Below are 13813 nucleotides of genomic sequence, written 5' to 3'. Positions count from 1 at the left end.
GGTTATTTACAAAAGCATGGTTATTTACAAAAGCATGGTTGTTTACGAAAAGCATGGTTATTTACAAAAGCATGGTTATTTACGAAAAGCATGGTTATTTACAAAAGCATGGTTATTTACGAAAAGCATGGTTATTTACGAAAAGTATGGTTATTTACGAAAAGCATGGTTATATACAAAAGCATGGTTATGTACGAAAAGCATGGTTATTTACAAAAGCATGGTTATTTACGAAAAGCATGGTTATTTACGAAAAACATGGTTATTTACAAAAGCATGGTTATTTACGAAAGCATGGTTATTTACAAAAGCATGGTTATTACGAAAAGAATGGTTATTTACAAAAGCATGGTTATTTACGAAAAGCATGCATGGTTATTTACGAAAAGAATGGTTATTTACAAAAGCATGGTTACTTAGTTTTACGTGCGATATCGATACTACAAACTGGCAGTTATATATATCGATAACTTAGTTAACAACGGTGCGCAGGGGCGGTGAGCAGGCCAAAGAGTGAGATGGCCAGGCCAGCTGTAAGTTGAAGATCAAAATAAAAAAAGGTCACTGCCTGCTGACAGTAGCTGCTCTCCACCAATTATATCTCCTTACTGAAGATCATAAGATACTCCAAAGTGATCTTGACACATTATCATCATGGGCTGATATTTGGCAAATGGAATTTAACTGACTGGCTAACAGCAAATGTTGTCCCTGTACATAAGAAAGGCAACCGAAACTCAGCTAATAATTATCGACCAATTTCTCTTACCTCTACCTGTTGCAAGGTAATGGAACATATTGTTTTTCACTCAATTATGAATCATGTAGACCAAAATAATATCCTCAATAATTGCCAACACGGTTTTAGGCCTAAGTACTCATGTCAATCCCAACTAGTAATGCTAACAGAGGAAATCTTAAAGGTAATGGACCAACAGAAACAAATAGATCTAATTTTATTAGATTTCTCAAAAGCTTTTGACTCAGTTCCTCATAAACGATTATTACAGAAACTATCACACTATGGAATACAAGGAGACCTTCATCAATGGATTAAGGCTTGGCTAACACAACGCAACAAAGAGTAGTGCTAAATAATGTAACTTCCAGGTTTGTTCCAGTAAAGTCAGGTGTCCCACAAGGCACTGTACTTGGGCCATTAATGTTCCTACTTTACATCAATGACATATCTACAAATATCAACTCCTCGATTCGTCTCTTTGCCGATGACTGTATTATTTACAGAATTATTGATTCAGAAGAAGACAATAGTATCCTACAACAAGATCTAAATAAAGTCTTCCACTGGGCTAAAACTTGGCAAATGAAACTAAATGTTGAAAAGTGTGTTTTTCTACGTTGTTCAAGAAGCAAAACTCCCATGCTCACCACCTACAGCATTGACAATAAAGCTCTGGAACTGAAGAGTCAGCATCCATATCTAGGGGTCATATTCCACCAATCAATGTCTTGGTCCCACCACATCGATCATCTTTGCGGCAAAGCAACTAAAAGTCTCAACTTTCTTAAACGTAATATAAGTAAATGCTCCAAAGAAGTTAAGATAACAGCCTATTTAACATCAATACGTCCTCTGCTGGAATATGCTAGTTGTGTCTGGGACCCTCACCAGCTATACTTAATTAATACTTTAGAGAAGGTACAACGTCGTGCTGCAAGATGGGTAAGCATCGGATTACAATCCAATGAGTAGTGTCACTTACCTGTTGGATCAACTGCATTGGAAGAGCCTACAGAGCAGAAGATGTATTGATCGTTTGAACTTACTATATAGAGTATTACATCACGCTTTGCCATCTATCCAGCTCCCTGAGTATTTCAAGCCTACTTCATATCCAACTAGATTGCATCACCAATACAGATATATAATTCCTCCAACTAGAACACTTGCTTACCAACAGAGTTACTTTCCAGGGACTATCAAGCAATGGAATAACCTCCCTAATCACATCATCGATACAGAGTCACTAGAACAGTTTAATAATTGTATTTTTGGACTAGATTTGTTGTAATTAACCCCCTTTTTGTTTTGAGGGTCCCCCCCCCCTCCTGGATGTAACCAGCACTGAGTGCTGTCTTTCCAGTATCTAATCATAAGCATAATCATAATGTTTCAAAATGTTGCATCATGCAGATATCTACACTACATTCTGTTAGTGAGTTCTCCTATACAATGTACAAAATCCCCTTAGAAGTTGTTGAGAGACATCACTATTTGGGAGTACTTTTAGATAACAAGTTATCATGGACCCCTCACATAAATTCAGTGTGCAATAAAGCTAATCGTCTACTGGGATTTTTGCGAAGAACTCTCCACCATTGTCCACCTCACTTAAAAGAACATGCATATAAACAGATCGTCTTGCCATCTATTGAATACTGCTCTTCTATCTGGGATCCACATCAACAATCACTCATTCACAAGTTAGAGATGATACAACATCGTGCTGCACGTTTCGTGTTAAATAGACCTTGGAGAAGGAATCATAGGAACAGTATTTATTTATTTATTTATTTATTTATTTATTATTATTGATTAGCAAAACCCATTGGGTAAATCGCTAATGTACAAAAACAAAATTTTAGTGTCTATGCAGTATAACTGAAATGTTAGTGGAATTAAAATGGCCAACACTGGAAGATCGTAGGAAACAGGCACGTCTGATGCTGTTGTTTAAGCTTGTAAACAAATTAATTTATGTTCCAAATCAGTATCTGCCAGTGTTATCTCCTGCAACAAGTACCAGGGCAAACCATCCCTTGAAGCTATTACAGTTGTATGCCAGAACAAATCGATATAGTAACTCTTTCTTACCAAGATCAATACCAGACTGGAACAATTTAGATATGGAAGATCTTGACAATATAGACTTACTTACTTTCAAAAACCGTTTGCAGAATGCATACACTAAAATTTTGTTTTTGTACATTAGCGATTTACCCAATGGGTTTTGCTAATCAATAATAATAAATAAATTACTTATAACTGCACATACGTAGCTAAGTAGCTTGCTACACTGCTTCTCTGAATACTGTGACTGTTCTATTAGACTATCTAGGTCCTGACTGTAGTCCACTGGCCATCAGTTTTGGCATATTCCGATCCACTTAGTGCATTTGCACTAGACTAAAACTAACAATATTACAGACAGCTAGCTAGCCCATGCCGGGGAACGCTAATTATAGACTGCATCCGATGCAAATATACGCACCGTCATGGGCAGTGGAGGCGGCGCGGGGGGGGGGGGGGGGGGGGCATGCCCCCCACACACACACACTTTTATGGGACACTGTTTGCAAGAAAAGATCGATACTCTAATAGAACAGTCAGGACCTAGATAGTGTAATAGAACAGTCATACTATTCAGAGAAGCAGTGTAGCAAGCTACTTAGCTATATGTATGTGTAGTTATAAGTAAGGAGATATAATTGGTAGAGAGCAGCTATTGTCAGCAGGCAATGACCTTTTTTATTTTGGTCTTCAACTTACAGCTGGCCTGGCCACTTCACTCTTTGGCCTGCTCCACCGCCCCTGCGCACCGTTATTAACTAAGTTATCGATTATATATACACAGCCTGTATATAACTGCCAGTTTGTAGTATCGATATCGCACGTAAAACTTAGTAACTATGCTTTTCGTAAGCAACCATGCTTTTCGCAAATAACCATGCTTTTGTAAATAACCATGCTTTTCGTAAATAACCATGCTTTTCGTAAATAACCATGGTTTTGTAAATAACCATGCTTTTCGTAAATAACCATGGTTTTGTAAATAACCATGCTTTTCGTAAATAACCATGGTTTTGTAAATAACCATGCTTTTTGTAAATAACTATGCTTTTGTAAATAACCATTCTTTTCGTAAATAGCCATGCTTTTGTAAATAACCATGCTTTTCGTAAATAACCATGCTTTTGTAAATAACCATGCTTTTCGTAAATAACCATGCTTTTCGTAAATAACCATGCTTTTCGTAAATAACCATGCTTTTGTAAATAACCATGCTTTTCGTAAATAACCATGCTTTTGTAAATAACCATGCTTTTCGTAAATAACCATGCTTTTCGTAAATAACCATGCTTTTCGTAAATAACCATGCTTTTCGTAAATAACCATGGTTTTGCAAATAACCATGCTTTTCGTAAATAACCATGGTTTTGTAAATAACCATGGTTTTGTAAATAACCATGCTTTTCGTAAATAACCATGGTTTTGTAAATAACCATGCTTTTTGTAAATAACCATGCTTTTGTAAATAACCATTCTTTTCGTAAATAACCATGTTTTTGTAAATAACCATGCGTTTCGTAAATAACCATGTTTGTCATTAATAACCATGCATGCCTTTGTAAATAACCATGCTTTTCATAAATAACCATGCTTTTGTAAATAACCATGCTTTTCATAAATAACCATGCTTTTGTAAATAACCATGCTTTTCATAAATAACCATGCTTTTGTAAATAATAATAATAATAATAATAATAATAATAATAAACTTTACAGTGTACATATACCTACATACATACAAGTTGCAGATGTTGGTATGATACAATTGGGACATATGGCAGCACACTGATGGTCCACTGACATCCTGTGTCAGTGGCCGGAAGCTAAATTGTAGCAGTGATTAGCTACAAAGTTTACTTACTAGTCTAAGATTACTTAAAAGGGGGGGAAGTTAACAGTTAAAGGGAGTTGAAGTTAGGTTGGTGAGGGATCTTTGAACACTTTGAGCATGGACATAGAAATGAAAAAGAGCAGGTGTTGTTGGAGGTGAAATTGGCAGTGAAATGATTCCACAGATAATCTAAAAGTTTGGCCTTTATCTTGAGTGGATTGTCCTGGTAGTTGATAATGGGAAGGGCATTCCAGATGCGAGGAAGCCGGTTAAAATAAAAGTTACTAGTGGAATTGTCAGGTGATCTTGTTTGGAGTAGCTTGTTTCCAGAAGCTAGACGTGTGTGACCAGTTGCAAATTTAATGAAATTATTGATGTCAAATCCATTGTGGGGGTTGTGGAGATTTTTAAGAAAGAACATCACATCATTTACATCAAGAATGTACATCAGGGGTAGCATATGGAGATTAATAAGACGAGACTTGTAGTCAGTAGAGTAATCATTTAGAATGTATTTAGTTGCACGCCTCTGAACACGTTCGAGTTGCTGAATGTGCTTAATTAGGTGGGGTTTCCAGATGACCGAGCAGTAGAAAAATTGGGATCTAACAAGAGAGGTATATAGTCGAGATTTGGCTAGGACATAATTTTGTAGGGAGAAAGATCTTCTTAGAAGTCCAAGTACCTGATAGGATTTGGAGATAATGTGGTTATAGTGAGCATCCCATGACAGGTCGCTTGATAACATAATTCCTAGATCTTTGTATGTATCAACACAAGAAATCTGGGAGGTGCCAATATTGTAAGATGTTGGAGATTTCCTTTTAAAGGATAGCAGAAAGATTTTTGATAGACCGAATAGAAGATTCCAGTGGGTACTCCAAAAGTTTAAATTATTTAAGTCTCCTTGAAGTTTAAGTGAATCTAGTGGTGAGGAGATAGTTTTGATGCATTTGGTATCGTCTGCAAATAGAAACAATAGACAAAATTTAATGATGTCCGGAATATCATTAACATATATGAGAAATAGAAGTGGGCCAAGTATACTTCCCTGTGGGATTCCGGATAGAACTGGGAGAAGGTGAGACAAAGAGTTGTTAATCTTCACACACTGATAACGATTAAGTAGGTATGATTCAAACCATGACCAAAGCTTGCCAGAAATTCCAAGTGATCGAAGTTTGAATAACAGTTCCTTGTGGGGGACACTGTCAAAAGCCTTTTTGAAGTCAAGATAGACTACATCAGTTTGGTCATTAGTACTATGTATGGTGTTCAACATGAGAAGCAACTGTTGCACTGTGGATCGATTTTTTAAGAAGCCAAACTGCTGAGGTGAGAGAAAACTTGAAATGTAAGAAATGGTTTTGTTGTAAACTAGTTGTTCTAATACCTTAGATGTTATACAGAGTAGAGAAATTGGACGATAGTTAGTAACTTGAGTCTTGTCACCAGATTTATGTACAGGAACAATCGTGTGTATGCGCCATTCATAAGGTATGGAGCAACTATTTAAACTGATTGTAAACAAATGGTGCAATGGCTTAGCAAGAATGTTAGCATATTGTTTGAGAATCCTTGGGCCAATACCATCAATACCAGTGGCCTTGTCAGTATGGAGTGAGACGAGTGCTTCATATACTTCCTGTTCAGATATTTGGATTGATACTAAATGACATCTGACAGATGGGTCAATTTTGTCAATAATCGTGCTTTTCGTAAATAACCATGCTTTTCGTAAATAACCATGCTTTTGTAAATAACCATGCTTTTCGTAAATAACCATGCTTTTGTAAATAACCATGCTTTTCGTAAATAACCATGCTTTTCGTAAATAACCATGCTTTTCGTAAATAACCATGGTTTTGCAAATAACCATGCTTTTCGTAAATAACCATGGTTTTGTAAATAACCATGCTTTTCGTAAATAACCATGGTTTTGTAAATAACCATGCTTTTTGTAAATAACCATGCTTTTGTAAATAACCATTCTTTTCGTAAATAACCATGTTTTTGTAAATAACCATGCGTTTCGTAAATAACCATGTTTGTCATTAATAACCATGCATGCTTTTGTAAATAACCATGCTTTCATAAATAACCATGCTTTTGTAAATAACCATGCTTTTCATAAATAACCATGCTTTTGTAAATAATCGTGCTTTTCGTAAATAACCATGCTTTTCGTAAATAACCATGCTTTTCATAAATAACCATGCATATTCTGCAGTTATTTGTAAATAACCATAAAATGTATGTAAATAACCATGAAAAACACAATGTCTAAAAAAAGTGGAGTTTTGACACAAATGGCACCCCATACACACACACCTTGCATCATCGACATACTGTAATTATAGCTACAGAATACCAGTTAACCTTATCTAAACCAAAACAGCCAAGCTGTAAAAAAAGAGTGCGGCCACCAAAAAGGCCAAGGTGAAAAGGATGTAAAATCCAAGGTGGTGGCCAAGAAATGGCTGTGATGGTAGGTTAATGGCAAAAATTTTAATTATGACAATTCAGGTGAATTTGCGTTACCTCCTCCGCTAGGATTCGGCACCAAATTCACCTGAATTGTCGTAATAAATTTTTTTGCCATTAACGTACCATCACAGCCATTTCTTGGCCGCCACCTTGGATTTCACATCCTATTGATTCTAACTCACTAGATTTATTTCAGGAACAATTAGATACTTATCTTAATACTGCTTTATTGTAATTATTGATTTTTTTGTAATTGTTTGGGACAGACCTTGTCCCCTGGGCACAATCAGCTGGTGCTGTCTGCCCAGTATAATAAAATAATAATAATAATACAATACAGTAATAGCTATCCATTAAAAACAGCTTGGTTATGCAAAAAAAGATGTGTCCACAAAACTAAAAGTAACTGGCAACTAAAGGAGCTAATATCTGGTGAGGCCAAGAAATGAATGTTAATATATACTGGCAACTAAGTATAACATTATTGGTCCTTTATTACTGACTCATGCAGCCTGACTGCATTCCTAATTAATTCCCTGTAAATCTAATTGGCTAGTAAATTGGTACCTTTCCAATAGTCATCATTGTAGAGGAGAAAAAAGATGGCTAAATACACAGTGACTAGCCAATTAGAGTTACACGGAAGTTGGAACTGCAGCAAGACTGCACGAGCCAATGACATAAAAGGACCAACGCCGTAAGATTAAAGCAGCACTTAAATCACTCCCATGTATTACACATGGTATTAAAGCAATCTCATGGGAACACTTACTTAAAACAATCCCATGTAGCTATAACACATGGGATTTTTTTGTAGTTTTATTAAAGTCAAGGTTGGCTACTCCCTCCTCATACTCTCATTAACCCACACTACAGCACTGATATAGGTGTGCAGCTGCAGGCGCGGCTACTATTTTAATAAATTTACAACAACAGTACAGAAACTATACACTAGCTCAGCTACATAAGTAAAGTAAAAGTAAATAGTTAAGTACATCACTGTACTGTTGCTACAACATTTAGCAACTTAAGAACTCCAACCTTACAACTCAAGATTATGTACCTACACAAGGTGGGGGCCTGTACTATGCATTTAATTTAGAGTTCACTGTGCCAAAATGATCTCAAGGGAAAACAACCAGACAGGCAATACCTTTTTTTTTGCCTGCCAGGAAAAAACCATGTGCTACCACCTTGTCAACAAACTGTGCACTGTATGTATAAATTATTGTCTCTTGTTACTTAATGCCCTCATCACATAGTGGATAATACATCAGCTCCAAGCCAACATCTGAAGGTGGGGTCTCTATAATCACACAGTAGATTACACATGGCTTCAAGCAAATTTGAGGGTGGGTGACTTTTGTTACTAAGCACCATCATCACATAGTGGATAACATATCAGCTTCAAGCACATTTGAGGGTGGGTGGGTGGGACAGCCATCACGTTTGTGCCTGACAGCCTAAAATGACACATGTTCACACATTTGCACTATAAATAACCATATCTCACGTGCCAACCTACTACGTGCACATCGTATTACGGCAGGAGCTTATTTTCTGTCTAATTCGCAAGCTCAAATGACATAAAATACATCTCCCTCCTCATACTCCCATTAACCCACACTACAACACTGATATAGGTGTGCAGCTGCAGGCGCGGCTACTATTTTAATAAATTTACAACAACCTAGGGTCACCAAAGAGAGGTGTGTCAGGCCAAAATTACCTGTAAATACAGACACAGGTGATGTTTCTGGTGACGGATGAGTGAATACCAGCCTGAGCTATAGCTTGTTGTCCAGCTGGTTATCCAGTTCAGATCTCTCCAGTGACTGTCCAGGCTCCCCGGCTTCTCACAGGATGAGTAATCCTGGTGCTCCTGGATAGGATGGTCCTACTAGCAAAATCAATGTCATCAATGAGTAACACTGAAGCATCCTAACATGACAAATTAACCACCATGTTACAGGCTGTAGCTGACAGAAAGTACTGTTACACTATAATAACTTTACACACGCTCATGGACTCCACTTGACAATACTATTACATTATACTAACACACCAACACACAGGCTGCACTTGACAATACTGTTTCACTATACTAACTAATACACCAGCACACAGGCTGCACTTGACAATACTGTTTCACTATACTAACTAATACACCAGCACACAGGCTGCACTTGACAATACTGTTTCACTATACTAGCTAATACACCAGCATACAGGCTGCACTTGACAATACTGTTTCACTATACTAGCTAATAACACCAGCACACAGGCTGCACTTGACAATACTGTTTCACTATACTAACTAATACACCAGCACACAGGCTGCACTTGACAATACTGTTTCACTATACTAACTAATACACCAGCACACAGGCTACACTTGACAATACTGTTTCACTATACTAGCTAATTCACCAGCACACAGGCTACACTTGACAATACTGTTTCACTATACTAACTAATACACCAGCACACAGGCTGCACTTGACAATACACAGTAAAAACTGAAAGGTAGAAACAACTTCATTGTTAGGAACTACCTAGATATTTAATGGTTATTGCAACCTTTAGGTGGTTAAAACTACTTGTTTAGACAGATTTAACTATTTTGGTACTTTCAACCTATGATTTGCAGAAATAACTTTAGAGCAGATGGGTTATTTTTCCTTGTTGCAACTTGGGTAGTTCTGATAATGATCATGGGTTATAAAAAGCTACAAATGAGTCAAAATAACCTAAATAAAGTTATTGTAATACAAATTCTTTAGCTAAACATTAAATGCCTCATGATTATGTAGGTTTCTGAGCTTTCATCAAAGAGTTTGTGTCCATGAAGTACAAAAGGACTTGGCAAGTCTTCAAGACACACAATCGACATATTGAAAGTGATCGTCAAAGTAACAATGATATACATGTAGCAGTATCAAATCAGCTCCAACAATGAAGACGTCAATTATATGACCAAATAAGGGATCAATCCCATCTGTCCCCACCATAACATAGCAATTGTTATTGCAATAATTCACACTGTTTTTTTTAACCCAATTAGGTTGGAAGACAGTGGCATCAACACTTATCGATGGTATGGCTTGCTGAATTAAAGTTCTGATCTGGCTTGGCTGTTGTGCAACTGTTCTGGTACCACTGCCTGGGCCACACTCAAAGCAAGATTGAAGTATGTCACCTGAAAGCCAGCTGATAACACATCCATCGCTGATGTCTACTTGCTAACGTATAAGCAATGTTCTTAAAGTTACCTAAATGTGAAGCTTTCTTAAACAAGCTAAGTTTTGCTTCATGACGCATTGTCCAATACCGAGTCATTGGTCCCAGTGCCACAATCTGATCTGGGTAATGGACAAGAAAATGAAATTGAACTTGAGTACAATAACTTGAAAAGAGAATGATGCTCCTCAATCAAAAGTTTGAGGACAATGCAATAGCCCTTGGGTATGATGGGAGAAAACACAATATCACAAATTTTTAATAGCAAAAGAAAGCATCTCCAGTGTTTATCTTCTTCAGGAACACAATCTCCAATCAGTAAAGGAATAATTCGACAAAGAAGTAAGGTTTGGGCTGCTGATAAGTGAAATTTTTTATCATTAGATGCTAGTATTTCTCTAGTTATTTTTCCTGGTTTGTCTATCTCGTTTTTGCCATAATCAAAATTCTTGACCCTGTGATTGTAGTCAGCTATAGTAAAATATTTCTGGCTTACACAATGTTTAATTAGTAGCTTAACTTCAAATTGAGCAACACCTTCCAGGATGTCATGCATGGCATCATGTGGTAAACCTCCATTGAATAAGGAAAAGTTTTTTGCACATAGTAATTTACTACGACGATTGATTCCATATGTTTTAGAATAATGTTCTTTGAGATCTCCTTCAGCTTCTTCTAACTCACCACACTGCGTTTCATGCACTTCAGCAGTTCGGAGAAAAAGATCATTTGATGAAAACTTGTCCTTGTAGGATTTAGTTTTGACCATACAACTACGACAAAACCTTTTTGAAAAAGAAAAAGACTCCTTGAATCCTCCCAGCAAATTACTGGCCAAATTATCTGCCAGGAAACATAATAAACCTCCTTTGAAGTTACACTGAATGCCACCAATATTGATATCAATACCATGATTAGTTAAGGTATTCAAATCTTTTATAAATGGTTCAATAATGGCACCAATGCCATGTTTTTGAATTACGGGGTGCACTGCACAAGCTACTAAATTAATGCTTCTCAGTGTAGATCGAAATTTAGGAGGAATGTTTCCCAGAGTAAATAAAATGATGCCTAATTTGTGTTTCTTGGTATGCGTTCCTAGTGGGTAGCAAAGTTCCAGTTCATCATAATAAGCTATTACTTGAAGTGAAAATGGGTCATTTGAAAATAAAGGGTGATTACAAACTAGATCCCCATCACAAAAATCTTCTAATTTATCATCAATTCTCTTGTGAGGATTATCAATAAATTCTAATACACTGGAATCTTTCAGCAGTCTCTCAAGCGTCTTAAAAAGTGGTATATATTGAAAAGAATCATGCTGCTCAACAAATGATCTTTTATTTCCTGAAAATCTTAATGAATAGCAAGGATCACCAACTAGCATTTTCTCTGGTTCCAATAGTAAAAATACATAATGCGTCATGACTGGAAATTATTAATGAGTTTAAACTGTATATTATAGCTATATCGTTTAATAATGGGTCTTAAAATTCACGGTGATTGATAATCTAGGCATAATGTTACATAGGAAGTTGTTATATAATTTTTATTGCTAAAAGATCAAAATAGCCAAAATAGAACATTCATGTGGTATAATCATTGGAATAAAAAGGTTGACATTTGTCCCTAGATCCCATAGTTAGAGTGTTCATCTCAGTCATTGCCATGCAGTGGACTAACACCTTGTTATATCAGTCATTAAAATGACTAGCATGCAGGCACATAATAATAATTATCTATATAGATGTCTCTAGATAAGGTACATGACCAGTTACACTATGCATACTTATAATATGTACATCTGATTGTTATTTAGCACAAGCATAGATACTAGTATGATGAAGTGGTAGGAATGTTATTCAAGCACTTTAGCAGCTAGGTATTAAAACAATAGATAACTAAAAGTAGTGATATTGTAACACAATACCGTGTTCGAAAGCAAAAGACTCAGACCCAACTGTGACCTGTTATGCTGTATAATAAAAGTAGGCATGAAATAATTTCAGCAAAGGTACCACAAATGCTAAAACCACTTATGTATACATAGTACTTAACACCAAGCCCAAATCTTCTACAAACTACTTATCCTGTTTGAATTTTGTTTCCAAGCCAAAAAAGGGATCAGACAAATCTTGAAACACACTATCTATTTGTGTTTCATCTATCCCAAGTGAAGCAAGTTTAGAGTGAACACCACTATGAAGCCTTTGCACTGTGTGGGAAAAAACCGTGTTTGATCCTTCCACAACATTGTCAATTGCCACCTGTGACAAACAATGCGTTTCTTTCAGTTTCAGCAAAAAAAAGGGCACTGGCTTTCTTTTGACGAACATCATCAATGCCCAACAAGTGTTCCAAATCTGTATTAATGTCATCATTTCCTATAATAAATTATAATAGATGCTCATGCACATACTCTACATGCTTATCATAAGTGATAAACCATGATACATGGTATTCAAATAAAACTTTAAGCTGTAACACAGTACAAGACTAGAGACATAGATACTCTTGAACTATTGCTATATTTGGCTACAATAATGATGATTAATAAGATTTCAAACTTGCATAGTTTATTTCCTTATCAAGCTACTGATACCACGTTGAAATCCATTAAAATTGTATCTATTTATGTGTGCACATCAACAGTTTTTCAAGTTACATAGGTCACAATTTACATTAGGCCAGGCAAAGTTGATTGTTAGTTTCCCGTTTCAAGATTTTCAAAATATCACGCGGGCGGGCAGTCATTGTTCATTATGGCTAAAACCTTGAAGAAAACACTAAAATAAGCTAAAACCTTGAAGAAAACACTAAATAAACCCACTATTATAATAATGAAATTATTGTGAATATTTGAAAATCCATGCGGTGGAAACAGCCAAATTTTGTGGCATTTCTATTAAACCATGCGGGCGGAAATGGGAAACTAACAGTCAACTTTGCTTGGCCTTACAGTATTGTGCGGGGCATAAAGAGTTTGAATGATGCAAGTCTTGATAATTTATAGTCAAACCCATTTCTGATATTGGCCTAAAAGCTTTACATGCATAACTGGCATGGTCATATTTCAAACTTCTATCACATAGCTACGTCACATAGCTAACACATTTTATAACATTGAGGGGTGGTCTACATCAACAATAAACATTTATTAGCAATTGTATGTGCATATGAGCATACAATCTATACACAAACTTTCCTGAAATTCTTCATTTTGAGAACTAACATCAGCAGAGAAAAATGCAGGCCCATCATCAACACAATTCACCATTTGAGTTTTGTGAGTTCGAGACTGAATGATGCCAGAATCTTTATGCTTCCTGTATATATGTTGGTATAGCGCTGAAAATGACTTGGAAGTAGTGCTGCAGCCTCCTATTCCACACACAACTGAAAACCGTGGATCACTAGAATGAACTAATCGTAGGTGACTTAAA

At 36.3% G+C, this 13813-nt stretch overlaps 1 protein-coding gene and 1 long non-coding RNA gene across 2 annotated transcripts; one reads left to right on the top strand and one right to left on the bottom strand.

Annotated features, from left to right (window-relative positions):
* The first annotated feature begins 4496 nt into the window (after nucleotides 1-4496).
* On the top strand, nucleotides 4497-6330 carry LOC136267312 (uncharacterized). The gene is made up of 3 exons (XR_010706619.1): nucleotides 4497-5724; nucleotides 5773-5978; nucleotides 6042-6330. It is a non-coding gene; the product is annotated as an uncharacterized lncRNA (long non-coding RNA).
* A 4110-nt stretch (nucleotides 6331-10440) lies between these two features.
* LOC136266604 (uncharacterized) lies at nucleotides 10441-11796 on the bottom strand. Its single transcript, XM_066061605.1, has one exon. It carries the CDS (start codon nucleotides 11794-11796, stop codon nucleotides 10441-10443), a length of 1356 nt encoding a protein of 451 aa, XP_065917677.1.
* Between the last annotated feature and the right edge of the window lie 2017 nt (nucleotides 11797-13813).

The sequence above is a fragment of the Dysidea avara genome, chromosome 9, assembly GCF_963678975.1.
Source record: "Dysidea avara chromosome 9, odDysAvar1.4, whole genome shotgun sequence".
In the NCBI taxonomy this organism is placed as follows: Eukaryota; Metazoa; Porifera; class Demospongiae; order Dictyoceratida; family Dysideidae; genus Dysidea; species Dysidea avara.
The sequence above is the reverse complement of the archived record's forward strand: the minus strand, read 5'-3'. Positions and strand labels throughout refer to the sequence as shown.